At 41.3% G+C, this 13882-nt stretch overlaps 1 protein-coding gene across 2 annotated transcripts in view; it reads left to right on the top strand.

Annotated features, from left to right (window-relative positions):
- The first annotated feature begins 444 nt into the window (after positions 1–444).
- LRRC31 (leucine rich repeat containing 31) overlaps positions 445–13882 on the top strand; it is a 39718-nt gene continuing 26280 nt past the window's right edge. Inside the window, exons 1-3 of one of the 2 annotated variants that reach the window (XM_064275447.1) lie at positions 445–754; positions 7433–7582; positions 10705–10872. In XM_064275447.1, coding sequence (XP_064131517.1) covers positions 565–754; positions 7433–7582; positions 10705–10872 — 508 coding nt within the window. In that variant the 5' untranslated portion in view covers positions 445–564. The remainder of the gene's footprint in view (positions 755–7432; positions 7583–10704; positions 10873–13882) is intronic. The other variant, XM_064275448.1, reaches the window with a different exon arrangement.

Below are 13882 nucleotides of genomic sequence, written 5' to 3'. Positions count from 1 at the left end.
TGTGTGTCAGAGTAGAACTGTGCTCCATAGGGTTTTGAGTGGCTGGTTTTTTGGAAGTAGATTGGCAGGCCTTTCTTCCAAGTCTCCTCTGGGGGATTTTGAACCTCCAACCTTTAGGTGAGCAGCTGAGCACATTAACCATTTGTACCACCGAGCTTAGAGGCATTCCAAATCCTCCTTTATGTACTTAAGTCTATCAGACGGTAATTCTAGCTGACTGTTGAAATTTAAAATGTATTGACACACTTGATGCTTTTGCCAAAGTGGTGTTTAATGATCTGTTTCTCACACAATAAAATAGGGTAGAGTTAAAAACTCAAATTTGCTTTGGATTTGTATCTCTTACCATCTGTTGGTTCCCGGATCCTGGGTTACATCATTCTTGTAAGTACGTTAAACATTACCAGGGATAAAAACAGAAAGAAAAGGAAAAAAAAAAAAAAGAGAGAGAACTATAGGGGAAGATGTTTTGATCTCACACAGGCTTGACAGTCTTATCTTCTTCTCAGAAATCCTAGAGACACAGGAAGATGTCTTACTGAGAAAGACACCTTGAACGTGACCATGAGTCAAACAAAGAAGAAAAATTCCTCAGGGGAAGAGACTAAACCCCAGACTTCATTTGCTAACAAATTCTTCAAGGGCTCGAAACTCCGATCCTCCAAAGCTGAAAGCAGGAGTGAGAGCAAAGACCTTGAGACAAGTGATTGTCAACCCAGCAATGGGACAGAGGAGACAACCACCCCAGACCCTGGTGAGCTTCTGACTACTTGATTTCTTTATTTTTTAGAATGCTGTTTTCCCCTAAAATCCCTTACAGATTAAACTGAAAGTAATATGAGTTTCTGTTCTAAACATTTGTTACTTAAATGCTTTAAATATTTTTCTAATTTTACTTTTTTATTGTGGTAAATTGTATATATAAAACAAAACATTCGCCATTTTACATAATTATACTTTTAGATTATAAAAAATAACCACATTCAGAAAGTTTTATGGAGAACTACCAAATTTTCTTTCATTATAACACAAATTATTATATTTTTCAAGTTTCTTTTGTCTTTCTTTCATATGCATCCATTTATTCTGTCAGCCAGTCAATAAACACTTACTGAGTGCCTATTATGTGCCGGATTTTGTTCTAAGTGTTAGAATTACATCCATCAGCAAAAGGACCTTACAGAAACAAAGAACCAAAACTGCATACAATTTCAGGGGCGGGGGAATGAGTGCTAGGACGAAAAACACAGGAGGATAAGGAGAAGATAAGGATCAGAAAATTGAACGTGCTCTTTCAGATGAAGCTGGAGGGCAGGAGTCTCTGAGTTGGTGGCATTTGAGCAGATATCTGAATAAAGTCAGTCATGAGTAAAGCCATGTAGAATAAATGAATTAATGCAGCCATATGTTTATGGGAATACCTTGCTTGGAGGCTCGTATGTCGCTATGATGCTGAACGGGTTTCGGCGGAGCTTCCAGGCCAAGACAGGCTAGGAAGAAAGGCCTAGTGATCCTCTTCTGAAAATTAGCCAGTGAAAACCTATGGATCACAATGGTCCTATCACTAAACGGTCATGGGGATGGGGCAGGACAGAGCAGCATTTAATCCCACTGTGCACGGGGTCACCATGAGTCAGGGGCTGACCGGACGGCAGCTAAAAACAACAAATAGCTTTCCTTACGTGGAGCTGCGATTTTACTTCCATAACCTGTTCTTATATTGCTCAATTCCCACATTGCTACATGTTTATATGCGTAATTTTTTGTGTTTTTTAAATTGATTTTTTTCTAAAATATATTTACTTTATTGTTGTTGAGAATATACACAGTAAAATGTACACCAATTCAACAGTTTCTACATGTACAATTTAGTGACACCGACTACATGCTTTGAGTTGTGCAACCATTTTCACCCTCCTTTTCTGAGTTGTTCCTCCTTCATTAATATAAACTCAATGCCCTCTAAGTTACCTTTCAGTTTCTGTTGTCAATTTACTTTCCTATACATAGTTTTTAAAAGAGCATAATGTTCAAGGTAGACCTTCTTTACTAGTTAAGCTAAATTATTGTTCAGTTTTAAGATGACTTCACGGGATATTTTTGATTTAAAGTTTAAAGATTATCTCAGGGCAATAGTTTCTGGGTTTCATCCATCCTCCATGGCTCCAGAAAGTCTAGAGTCCAGGAGAATTTGACATTCTATTCTGCATTTTTCTCTTTTTGATCAGGACTCTTCTATGAAATCACTGATCAAAAAGTTCCATGATGGTAGCTGGGCACCATCCCGTTCTTCTGGTCTCATGGCAAAGGAGGCAGTTGTTCATAGCAGCAACTAGCCACACATCTGTAACCTCCTGTTCCTGATTCTCCTTCTTCCTCTGTTGCCCAGGTGAATAGAGACCAACAGTGCCTTATATGGCTGCTTGCAAGCTTTTAAGGTCCCGGTACTACACAGCAAACTAGGAGATAGAACAGAAGCACTAAATACGTTATTAGGCCAATTAGGATGTCCCATGAAACCATGACCCTAAACCTCCAAACCAAGGAACCAAATCCCATGAGGTGTTTGGTCGTACATAAGCAGCCTCTGCAGCTACTCTTTTTTTTTTTTTTTGGTCATTGTAGTAAATATATCACACAACTTTTCTAATTGTACGACTTATTGACAGGAATTACAATAATTGGCTGTGCAACCCTACCCTTAATCAATGCAATTTTTCCATCACTGTTCACCTCCATGCATAATCCATATGCATAATTTTTATAACTGTATAATATTTTATTATATGCACACACCACAATACCTTCCTTTTTTTTTTTTTTTTGGCCTTTCAGTGGATGACTTTGTCTTTCCCTCTCTGCCCCCTGCTTCACTGTATTTCAGCTATTTTCTTAGTATAAATTTCCAGAACAGGGATTCAGATTCGAGGGTTATGAAACATTCTATCATTCTAAATAATATTTCCAAATTTCTCTCTAAATGTTATGTATCATATACAATGCCACCAGTCTATTATCTACTAGATTAAACATTTTTAACACATTTAAAAATTTTATGCAAATATATACAAAAATAAAGTGAGAATGGATGTGTGTTTTGTTATGTATATTTTCACCAAAAAGAAAAAAAAAACTGAATTGTATAAGGAGCCCCCATGATCACCTGCCTTTGACCATTATTAACCTGGACAGTCTTGTTTCATTTATACCTTCCCTCATTTATACCGATTATTTGACATAGAATACTAAACATAATATCATTTTATCTGTAAGTATATTAAATGTACTTTAAAGATATTTTTGTAACTAGGAAGTTAAGGTCTCCCGTTGAAAAAGCCAGTCTCTAACAGGAAATTGTTCATATCTATTCTGAAATATGATTTGGGACTTCAGGAAAGTGGCTTATGAATGTCCCTATCTGTGATTAAATTAACTGTGCAAACTGAGCAGCTGGTCTTCTCTGCTGGGCAACCCCAGCCGCATTTGGCTTCTCCATTCCCATCTCTTCCCAAGCCCAGTGGCTTCTGCCACCATGTTGATTCTGCACCCTAAGGGGCTGTCAAACCTGACTCCTCCTCTCTGTCACTGCTGTTTGCCTTCACTGTCTCCTGTCTGGACAACTGCACTAGCTTTCTAACTGGCTTCTCTGCTTTTAGTCTTGCTGTCTTGCCAACCTGTCCTCCATGCTGCCACCACACCCTTTCTAAATCACAAATATCAATGAGTTTCTCATCTGCTTAGAACCCTTCACCAAGTCTCTCTTGCCTTGAAGAGAAAGCATACACTCCCAAGCATGGCCTCCGAGGTGTTGACGATCATTTGGTTACATTTTCATGGCCTCTGCCTTACCCTGACCTCCCACCACACCCTGCATTCATCCTGGACTCCTGACATTCTGATTTAACAGGAATTCTTGAAATGCCCCATTCCCCCAAGTGGTTCCTTGTGCTGAGAAAGACCTTCCCTGGTGCCACCCTCCTCCTTCTGCACCCCTCCCTCACTTACCTTTCCCCTCATGTACATCCACTCATCCTTTAAGGTGCCATTAAAGCACCACTTTTTCTTGGAAGTCTCCCAAGACCCACCCAATATACGTGACTTACCAGCCTCTGTGTCCCTCCACCATCGCACTTCTCATCTGTATTGCAACCATGGCTTTCTTGTCTGTCTCCTTATTAGAGAGATAACCCCTTGGAAACAGGAACTTGTCATCTTTTTACCTTAGTTCCCTGTCCAGCATCACTAACGTTCCAAGCACGTAGCAGTGTTTTACAAAAGTATCAGGATTCTTGGTTGTAAGCAACAGAAACCAACCTTGACTGATTCAAGCGGGAAAGGAATATAACGAGATACTGCACAGCTGACAGAATCACCTGGAGGGCACAGAGCTTGGCTTAGAGGCAAAGGGACCAGAAAAGGCCCTGGATTACTGCACAGAACTGCTCCTGCGAGCTCACGCTATTGCCTCCTCCACAGAGACCACCCCTTCTACCCCTGCCAAACTGTAGGAGCTCTGTCCCCTCTGTTCTATGTTTAAGCCATGAAGTAAGCTATCCTTTGAAGAAACGGTTTCACAGAATAACAACAATAAAGGCTTGAAATGCACAGGTCTATGAGGAGATGTCAAGGGTCTCATAAGTTAGTACTCATATTTATATATAGTGTTTTAATAGATATTTACCATGTTGATTTATTTTGGTAATTGAGAAACTATAAAACCAATGTCCATTCATCCATTCATCCATCCATTCAATCATTCAGCAAATGTTTGCTGTGTATCTCCAACGTGGAAGGCACTGTAGATTCGTTATTGTTGTTAGTTGCTGTTGAGTGGTTTCTGACTCACGGCGACCCTATGTGTTAGAGCAGAACTACTCCATAGGGTTTTCTTGGCTGTAATCTTAACAGAAGCAGATTGCCAGCCTTTTCTTCCACGGTACAACTGGGTGAGTTTGAACCACCAATCTTCGGGTTAACAGTCAAGTGCAAACCATTTGTGCCATGCAGGGACCTTACTGTAGATCTACCTGGGAGTGAACTTTATTCACAACACTTCTGAGAAATGAACTGGGTAGAAATTATAGTTCCCACTTTATAGGTGAGTAAACCAAGGCTGACAGAATTAAGTGATTTGCTTGCTCGGTAGATCCACAACTTGAGCCAGGTCTTCAACTGTGCTGCCTGGGACTTGTCAGTGGTATCAAACGTTACAGAGCACTCAGGAAGGATGTGGACTGAAAAAAATTTTTTGAGTCTTTCCACTGGTAGGTCATCATTGGTGACCTTTAAGAAAACAATTTATTTGGGTAATGAGTGTGGTGACAAGAATGGAGAGGGTTAATCAGTAATGTGTGGTGAGGAACTGGGGCCGGCAAGTGTGAACTACTCTTTCAAAACATTTAGCTGTAAAGGAAATGAGTGACAGGACAGTGATACGAGGAGAAAACAGAAGAAAGAGAAGTTTTGGTGGGGCTGGAGCTGGATGACTGTAGGTTAAGCCTGTGGAGATAAAAAATTAAAAAAAACAAAAGAGACAGCAATAAGATGTCATACAAAGAAATCTGAAAAAATTAAAAACATACAAACACACATAATGGACTTTGGAGCCAGACTGTTCTGAGTTCAAATTCTGACTCTGCTTCTTACTAATTGATAGCCTTTCTGAGTCTCAGTTCCAAATCTATGAAGCTGAGGTAATTGTGACTTCTTGTTTTTTTTTTTTTGCATTAAGTTTAGATAAACTGTCTTGCAGTCACTGGCTGGTAAGAAGCAATCCCTACGTCTACCCCACCCACAACTCCCTTTTGCCCCACCCAAAATTGGAGTTGGCAGGTAAAATACATGTAATATTTGGGACACACTTTCACTAAAAAATTATTCTCTGTTTATCTGAAATTTAAATTTAACTGAGTGCCCTGTTTTTTAAGGAACCCTGGTGGCACAGTAACTAAGTGTCTCAGCTGCTAACCCAAAAGGTCGGTGGTTGGAATTCATCGGTCGCTCCGAGCAAGGGAAAGAAACAGCCCCCTGCTTCCATTAATATTACAGCCTTGGATACCCTATGAGGCAGTTCTACTCCATCCTACAGGGTCGCTATGTGTTGGAATCGACTGGACAGCTTGGGGGGGGGGGCTTTTTTTTTTTTTTTTTTTGCTAAATCTGGCAACCCTATCTAAAACAAAATACTTGTATCATAAATACTGGCCATTGTGAAGAGGTAAAATGTGGATGGTGCTGCCGCCTACTGGCGAAATGTGGCAACATCAAACATCCCCACAAAGATGGGCGCCCTATAGATGCTTACTTAAGGAGTAGCAAGCTGCTAGCCACACCGTGGACAAGATGTGGTGTTTTTATTATTCTGCTAATATTTTAGTCTAACTTTATTACTACTGCAGTCCTACTGTCTTTTAATTTCCACCGGTACCAATATATTTCTTTTTAGCTATGTGGTTTTATTCCTTTTTGTGAGGGTTAGTAGAGTATTACTGCATATTACGATTTCCTACTGAATTCCAGGATGCTACATGTTTAAAATTGTACATTTTCACTGGAAACACCACTTTAACATCACTGTCAGTACATGCATATGAAATGTACTTAACATTTCATTTTTCAAAAAAATTTTTTTTCTTTGCAAAATGTGGTGTATCCATGTCTTAAATGCTGGCACATGCAATAATAGGTAGAGCACTAGTACATTAAAAAAAAAAAAAAAAAAATAGGGCTCAATAAAATTATAGCTTTCTGTTATGATGGTGATACCATGTCAGTATAGTGTTATTACAGAGGCACTTGGTGAAGGTGCCACATAAGACGTCCCTAATAACAAAGATAAATGAGGCTTTCTGAATGTACTCTCCTTCAGGAGTTTGGAAAATACCAAGTGTCCCGCCAGGCACCACTCTTTGGATCTGTGCTTGCCAATCAAATAGTCTAGGAACTGAGCAGCAGGAGTTTCCCTCGGTAGCCACCTGTGATTTCAACCTTTCCCCTTCTGTACCTATTTGGTTTTAGGGGGCAAAGACTCCCCCAACACAACAATTTGATGTTGTGTTCATCAAATATATCTGCATGAATGTAAAGCAGCAGGAGTCTTAAAAGCTGTGGTAACAGATGTCCCTCTTGCCGGTCTTTATACAGAGAAGCCCAGGTCAGGCCATGAAAGAAAAGCTACTTAGTTCCAGTCCCTCACGCTCCTTTGTAAGAAAGGGTCACCGGAAGTTGAAAGCTGTCAGTGCCTGGGCATCTGGCAGCGGAAACCATAGTTAAGTTTTGCTCAGGTAAATGTCTCCCCTTCTGAGCTGAGGTTTCACAAGAGACCCACTCAGGGTGGTTCTCAGTCCTTTTGCCTGTTGTATTGTGGTTATTATGCGCCTTTAATACTATCCGTCATTGACAGCAAATTCTTCCTTTTTTTCTTGTGATACAGCTAAATCTCAGCCTCTCAGCTCAGAAATGGAAGGGGAATCCAGGGCAGAGAAAAATGAGCAGTTCCTGCAGAAGCTCGGCAAAAAGGCTGTCAACAAGTGTCTAAACCTGAATAACTGTGGATTAAGAACAGCGGACATGAAGGAAGTGGGTCTGTATGTACTTGACCTTGCACAGGCGAAGACAGGACCTTTAGGTGGAGGTGGAAATCCCTGGGTGGTGCAAATGGTTGATGCACCTGGTTGCTAATCAAAAAGTTGGAGGTTTGAGTTCACCCAGATGTACCTTGGAAGAAAGGCCTGGCAATCTACTGCCAAAAAATCAGTCATCGAAAACCTTGTGGAGCACAGTTCTGCTCTGACACACACGGGGTCACTATGAGTTGTAGTTGACTTGACAGCAGCAGCAGCTGCTGGTAGGTGAAGGTGAGCAAGTAAAACACATTCAGTTACCCAGGTGGTAACTCCAAGGTCTGATGGATGGTCCCAGATACTCACAGGAACAGCAGCTGCACCACTGCGTTTTTTTGTTGTTGTTGTTGTTAAAAAAAAAAAAAAAAAGTTAAGTGATCCTTCCTCAAGCTTTAAAAATTTGAGCTGAATTTAGAATGAAGGTTCATTCGTTTGTTTTTCCTGAGCCATTTTACCCACCTACTGATTGCCTCTTGCTCCCTGAAAAACATCTGTCTGTTCTTGCATATGAAAAACTTATGAAACTCATCCATAAAACGGAGCCCTGTGGAGAATTTTGAAGAGTCTTATGTTGTTTATTTGTGGAATGAAAAGTATAAATACCAGCAAATATTGTATATACCTTTTTTACACAGAAGTATAACTACCATTTGTTTCATCCAAACAGGCGTTTGGTTGTGAAGACTTCTCTCCCCACCACCGCCACCATTTTCTTTTCTGTAGCGATCTTATGTCAAGCCTTTAATCCAGGGCTTCATACTGGTTCAAACCGGTTCAGTCATGGCCAACAAATCGAAAGTAGAAAGACCCAAATTGTTACAATTTGGGTGATCTGGAACCATAATTGGAATGGCAAAATTTACAGGTTAAAGCCCTGAAGTGGGAGACTCAGAAGCCTGATGCTGAGATTAGATCATTGGCAGGACTGTGGAGAGTGACACACATTCTAAGCGGCAGGGTTAGCCGCCATCTTGGAGCAGGCACCGCCATTTCTGACTCTGCTCAAAATTCAATGGGCAAGAGATTTGGTTGCTATGCAACACATATGCTGCTCTTGTCTTCTAAGGGGGAGATTAAGTTTCTAGCAGGGCTTTTACCAGTAATTTTCCTATTCTGGCTCGCCCAAATTTTTAAAAATTCGGTCTGTTTCAGTTTTGCTTTCTTGGCCGTGACCGAACCAGGAAGAACTGGTTTGAAGCCCTGTTTTAATTACCTTAGGTGTGTCTGCCAACAGAGAGGTATCAGACAAACTGCATTTTGAATGAGGTATCTTTAGCTCTTCATGAAAACTCATGCCATATTTGCAGACTGGTCCCTTCAGAGGGAACTCTAACCATGCCTGCAGTTCTCAAATGCCTGTGTGTCCCAATCATTTGTGGAGCTTGTGGAAATGAAGGCCTTTGAGTCCACTCCAAACCCTACAGAATCAGATTCTTTCACAGTGGGCCTGAGGAATCTGTGTTTTAATAAGCTGCCCCTCAGGGAATTCTGATGCATGCTGAAGTTTGATCACTGAACTACATTTTCTGTATGGCTGTTGCATTTTCTTAGTGGAATTTCAAATAGAAAGGAGGTTTGATTTCCTTTATGAATTGAAAAATATTGAGAGTCAACGGTAAGGACACAGTTCAGCCACTAACTCATTGTTTAGTGTTAGAAAACAAGTCTCTTTTTGTTTTGTTTTGTTTGGCCTTCCTAATAAATTCAGTGGTGTCCCTGAGTAGTACAAACAGCTAATAAGTTTGGCTGCCAACTGGAAGGCTGGAGGGTCAAATTCACCCAGAATTGCCTCGGAAGAAAGGCCTGGAGATCTACCTCCAAAAAAATCAGCCATGGAAAACCTTATGAATCACAGTTCTACTCCAACACACATGGGGTCACCATGAGTTGGAGCTGACTAGACAGCAGCTGGTCAAGGTACTCAATAGACTTTTATACCTCATGAAGCTAGGATCATGGTGAACAAGATGAAACTGCTAAAGTGCTTTGAATGCTAGTAAAAAGAAAACAATTTTTTGCTTGTAAGCATGGCGTCGTAACTTTAGAAGGTCTGGAATCGCTGTGCCTTTATCTGTAGAAGCTCTCCATGCTGCTTGTGACTGCCACTATCATTTTAACATTCAAAACAGATATTTAAAAGTAAACAAGGTAGCAAAGCCCCTTGATCCCTTCTCCTTTGGCATTTCCATTCTCAAGACTTGTTTTTCCAGGAGATAAAGATGTCCTTTGAATTTTTTCACAGATAGTAACTTCACTTTTAATGAGCAGCGGCTGAGACTCAGAGAATGTCCCAGTCAGGCTTAGTGCAGGTTTAAAGCTGCACATGTTGAGTTGATTCATTTAAATATAATGAAGGCTTTTAAGGTGGGAATGTCCAGGTAATCAAGATAAAGGGGAAAAAAAGAGCAGTAACAGGCAGCATCGATCTCTGCAGCCCTGGCCAGCAGAGCATTCCCCAGGCCCTTCAGCCTGAGAACCCCTTGAAGATGACAGATGTCAGGAGGATTTTGCAAAATAAAGGACAGTAACGTACACATTACCATCACAGTGGTAGTAGCAGTCTAAGCAGCAGCAGTAGTAGTAGAGATACCATTACTGTTACTAGGTTCACAAGGAACCCTCGTGGCACAGTAGTTAAAGCACTTGGCTGACAACCAAAAGGCCTGTGGTTAGAACTCACTAGCGGCTCCACGGGAGAAAGATGTGGCAGTCTGCTTCCATAAAGATTTACAGCCTTTGAAACCCCATGGAGCAGTTCTAATCTGTTCTATAAGGGTAACTATAAGTCAGAATCCACTCGATGCTGGGTTATTGGGTTCAATTACAATAAAGGAGGTGCTGTGAAACCTTATGGGGATACCACTGCATTTTCAGAGTGCAGTTATTTGGCAGAAATATAAAATATCCCCGGAAATAGGAAATGTAAATGTCACAATTGCACTGCTGAAAGGTTCCATCTTTGGTGAAAGACAGCACGCTCTCCCTAGTCTTACAGCTGAAAGCTATATTCTGTGCACATAGGCATTGATTCCTTATCACAAATTACATGTACAAATCTGTATTCTTTTCTGTTCACTTCTAGTTGCCTTACTTCCTTCTCTCCCAGACTTGGAAGAACTGGATATTTCCTGGAATGATTTTGTAGGTGGAACCCTCCACTCAATCACCCAGCAAATGCATCTTGTCAGCAAGTTAAAAATTCTGAGGCTGAGTAGTTGCAGACTCACCACCGATGATATTGGAGCCTTGGGTATGATGAATGCTGCCTTTAAAAGCCATCTTTGCAACTCCAAGCACCTTTGCAACCTAAACCCTCAAGGTCAAGGGCAAGCTATTTATGTCACTACCCCCACAGGTGATCATGGATAAGAGAACTATGTATGATACAGTACTGCGTGAAGCAAGGAGCCTTGGTGGCACAGTGGTTAAGCTTTCAGCTGCTAAATGAAAGGTCAGTGGTTAGAAGTCACAGCCATTTTGTGGGAGAAAGATATGGCAGTCTGCTTCCGTAAAGATTAAAACAAAACCCAGTGCCATCTACAGCCTTGGAAACCCTATGCGGCAGTTTTACTCTGTCCTACAGTGTTGCCATAAGTTGAAATCGACTTGATGGCAATGGGTAAAAATTCCGTGAAGCACTTGTATAACTGCTAAATAGCTATGTAACCCTGTGCCTGATATTGTGCTAAACTCTGTGGATAGAGAAGGGAGCAAAGCTGACCAGGTACCTGCTCTCCTGGAGCTTAAAATGGAGGTCGTCGCAAAATTTGCAGCTCTGGGTCTCTGTCACTTCCTCTGTAAAATAGAGAGAAGTTGGAGAAGATAGTAATTAAGTTTTTTTCTAATCCCCAAATAATATTTCTATTTTCTGTTTTTCTATCCCCTTTTAAAAAAGATTGATCACAACAAAAATTTTCATTAAAAGCAACAGGTTGACAAGAATCTCAGGACAGTTTATATACTGAACAGGCAGTCCCCGGTGGCCCAAATGGTTAACCCTCTTGGCTGCTAACCAAAACATTGGTGGTCTGAGTCCACCCAGAGGCATCTTGGAAGAAAAGCCTGGCAACCTACTTCCAAAAAATCAGCCGTCGAAAACCCTGTGGAGCACAGTTGTACTCTGACACACACAGGGTCACCATGTGTTGGAATCAACTGGACAGCAACTGGTGATTTATGTATATACATATATAAGCAAAAAACCCGTTGCCATTGAGTCAGTTCTGACTCATAGCGACCCTATAGAACCGAGTAGAACTGCCCCATAGAGTTTCCAAGGACAGCCTGGTGGATTTGAACTGCCAACCTTTTGGCTAGCAGCCATAGCTCTTAACCACTACACCAGCAGGGTTTCCCATTTACTGATAAGAGAACATAAATCAGGAGGCATTTCAAAATTATTACACCCATTAAAATTGCATAATGTAGGATGGCAAAAGTGCATGGCCTTCTCCAGGACCATGTGCACTGCGAACATAGCTAATTAATCATACACTCTTTCTCCCTGATCCCAGAGGACACCCCAGAGCTATAGAAAGCCACCCCCAATTGACTGGCAATGGCTAAGCCATCAATTAATAGGTTCTTGTCAAGCAGACTAGCGAATTGAAGTGAGCCAGACACAGGGTTGGAAGAACACAAAGGTTTATTCAGTTTGCAAACTGGGACACAGGCAGGGTCTTGTGACCCAAGGCTGCCAGCTCCCCAAACCAGGGCAGATTTGTTCCTTTTATAGGGAGTGACATACATATGAACAGCGAGGGGAAGATCTTCAGTCTTTTGATACGCGTGTAGTCCGCATAAGTTTAGTGAACAGATTTTTGTGCATGGCTCTAAAAATACTGTGCACAGCCCTGAAAAAATGGCAACGGCTCACGATTGCCACCTCAGGATGGTCATATACAGGGTAGGTTCCGAGTCAGTGTGCCTGCGCCTTGGCCTCCTGCCAGGAGAAGACAAAAAACCTATAGATTTGACCAATCATGGTGAAGTGATGTAAAAGTTGTAACAAAATGTACAAAGAGTACACTTTTCTGAGAAACAACTATTATGGGATGGTTGTTGTTGTTAGGTGCCGTAGAGTGGGTTCCGACTCATAGCGACCCTATGCACAACAAAACAAAACACTGCCCGGTCCTGCGACATCCTTACAATTTTTGCTATGCTTGAGCTCATTGTTGCAGCCACTATGACAGTCCACCTTGTTGAAGGTCTTCCTCGTTTCCACTGACCCTGTACTTTGCCAAGCATGATGTCCTTCTACAAAGTATGTAAGACACAGTCTCACCATCCTTGCTTCTAAGGAGCATTCTGGTTGTACTTCTTGTAAGACAGATTTGTTCGTTCTTCTGGCAGTCCATGGTATATTCAATATTCTTCACCAACACAATAATTCAAAGGTGTCATTTCTTCTTCGGTCTTCCTTATTCATTGTCCGGTTTTCACATGCATATGTACGATTGAATATACCATGGCTTGGGTCAGGTGCACCTTAGTCTTCAAGGTGACATCTCTGCTCTTCAACACTTTGAAGAGGTCCTTTGCAGCAGATTTGCCCGATGCAATGCATCTTTTGATTTCTTGACTGCTGCTTCCATGGCCGTTGATTGTAGATCCAAGTAAAATGAGATCCTTGACAACTTCAGTCTTTTCTCTGTTTATCGTAATGTTGCTCATTGGTCTGGTTGTGAGGATTTTTGTTTTCTTTATGCTGAAGTGCAATCCATACTGAAGGCTGTGGCCTTTGATCTTCATTAGTAAGTGCTTCAAGTCCTCTTCACTTTCAGCAAGCAAGGTTGTGTCATCTGCATAACGCAGGTTGTTAATGAGTCTTCCTCCAATCCTGATGCCCGTTCTTCTTCATATAGTTCAGCCTCTCGTATTATTTGCTCAGCATACAGACTGAATAGGTATAGTGAAAGAGTACAACTCTGATATGCATCTTTCCTGACTTTAAACCAATCAGTATCCCCTTGTTCTGTCTGAACAACTGCCTCTTGATCTATGTAAAGTTTCCTCATGAGCACAATTAAGTGTTCTAGAATTCCCATTCTTCGCAATGTTATCCATAATTTGTTATGATCTACACAGTCAAATGCCTTTGCATAGTCAATAAAACACAGGTAAACATCCTTCTGGTATTCTCTGCTTTCAGCCAGGAGCCATCTGACATCAGCAATGATATCCCTGGCTCCCCGTCCTCTTCTGAAACCAGCCTGAATTTCTGGCAGTTCCCTGTCAATATCCTGCTGCAGCCGTTT

Source organism: Loxodonta africana, chromosome 23 (genome assembly GCF_030014295.1).
Source record: "Loxodonta africana isolate mLoxAfr1 chromosome 23, mLoxAfr1.hap2, whole genome shotgun sequence".
In the NCBI taxonomy this organism is placed as follows: Eukaryota; Metazoa; Chordata; class Mammalia; order Proboscidea; family Elephantidae; genus Loxodonta; species Loxodonta africana.
Note: the sequence above shows the minus strand (reverse complement) of the source record. Positions and strands in the feature narration are given on the sequence as shown.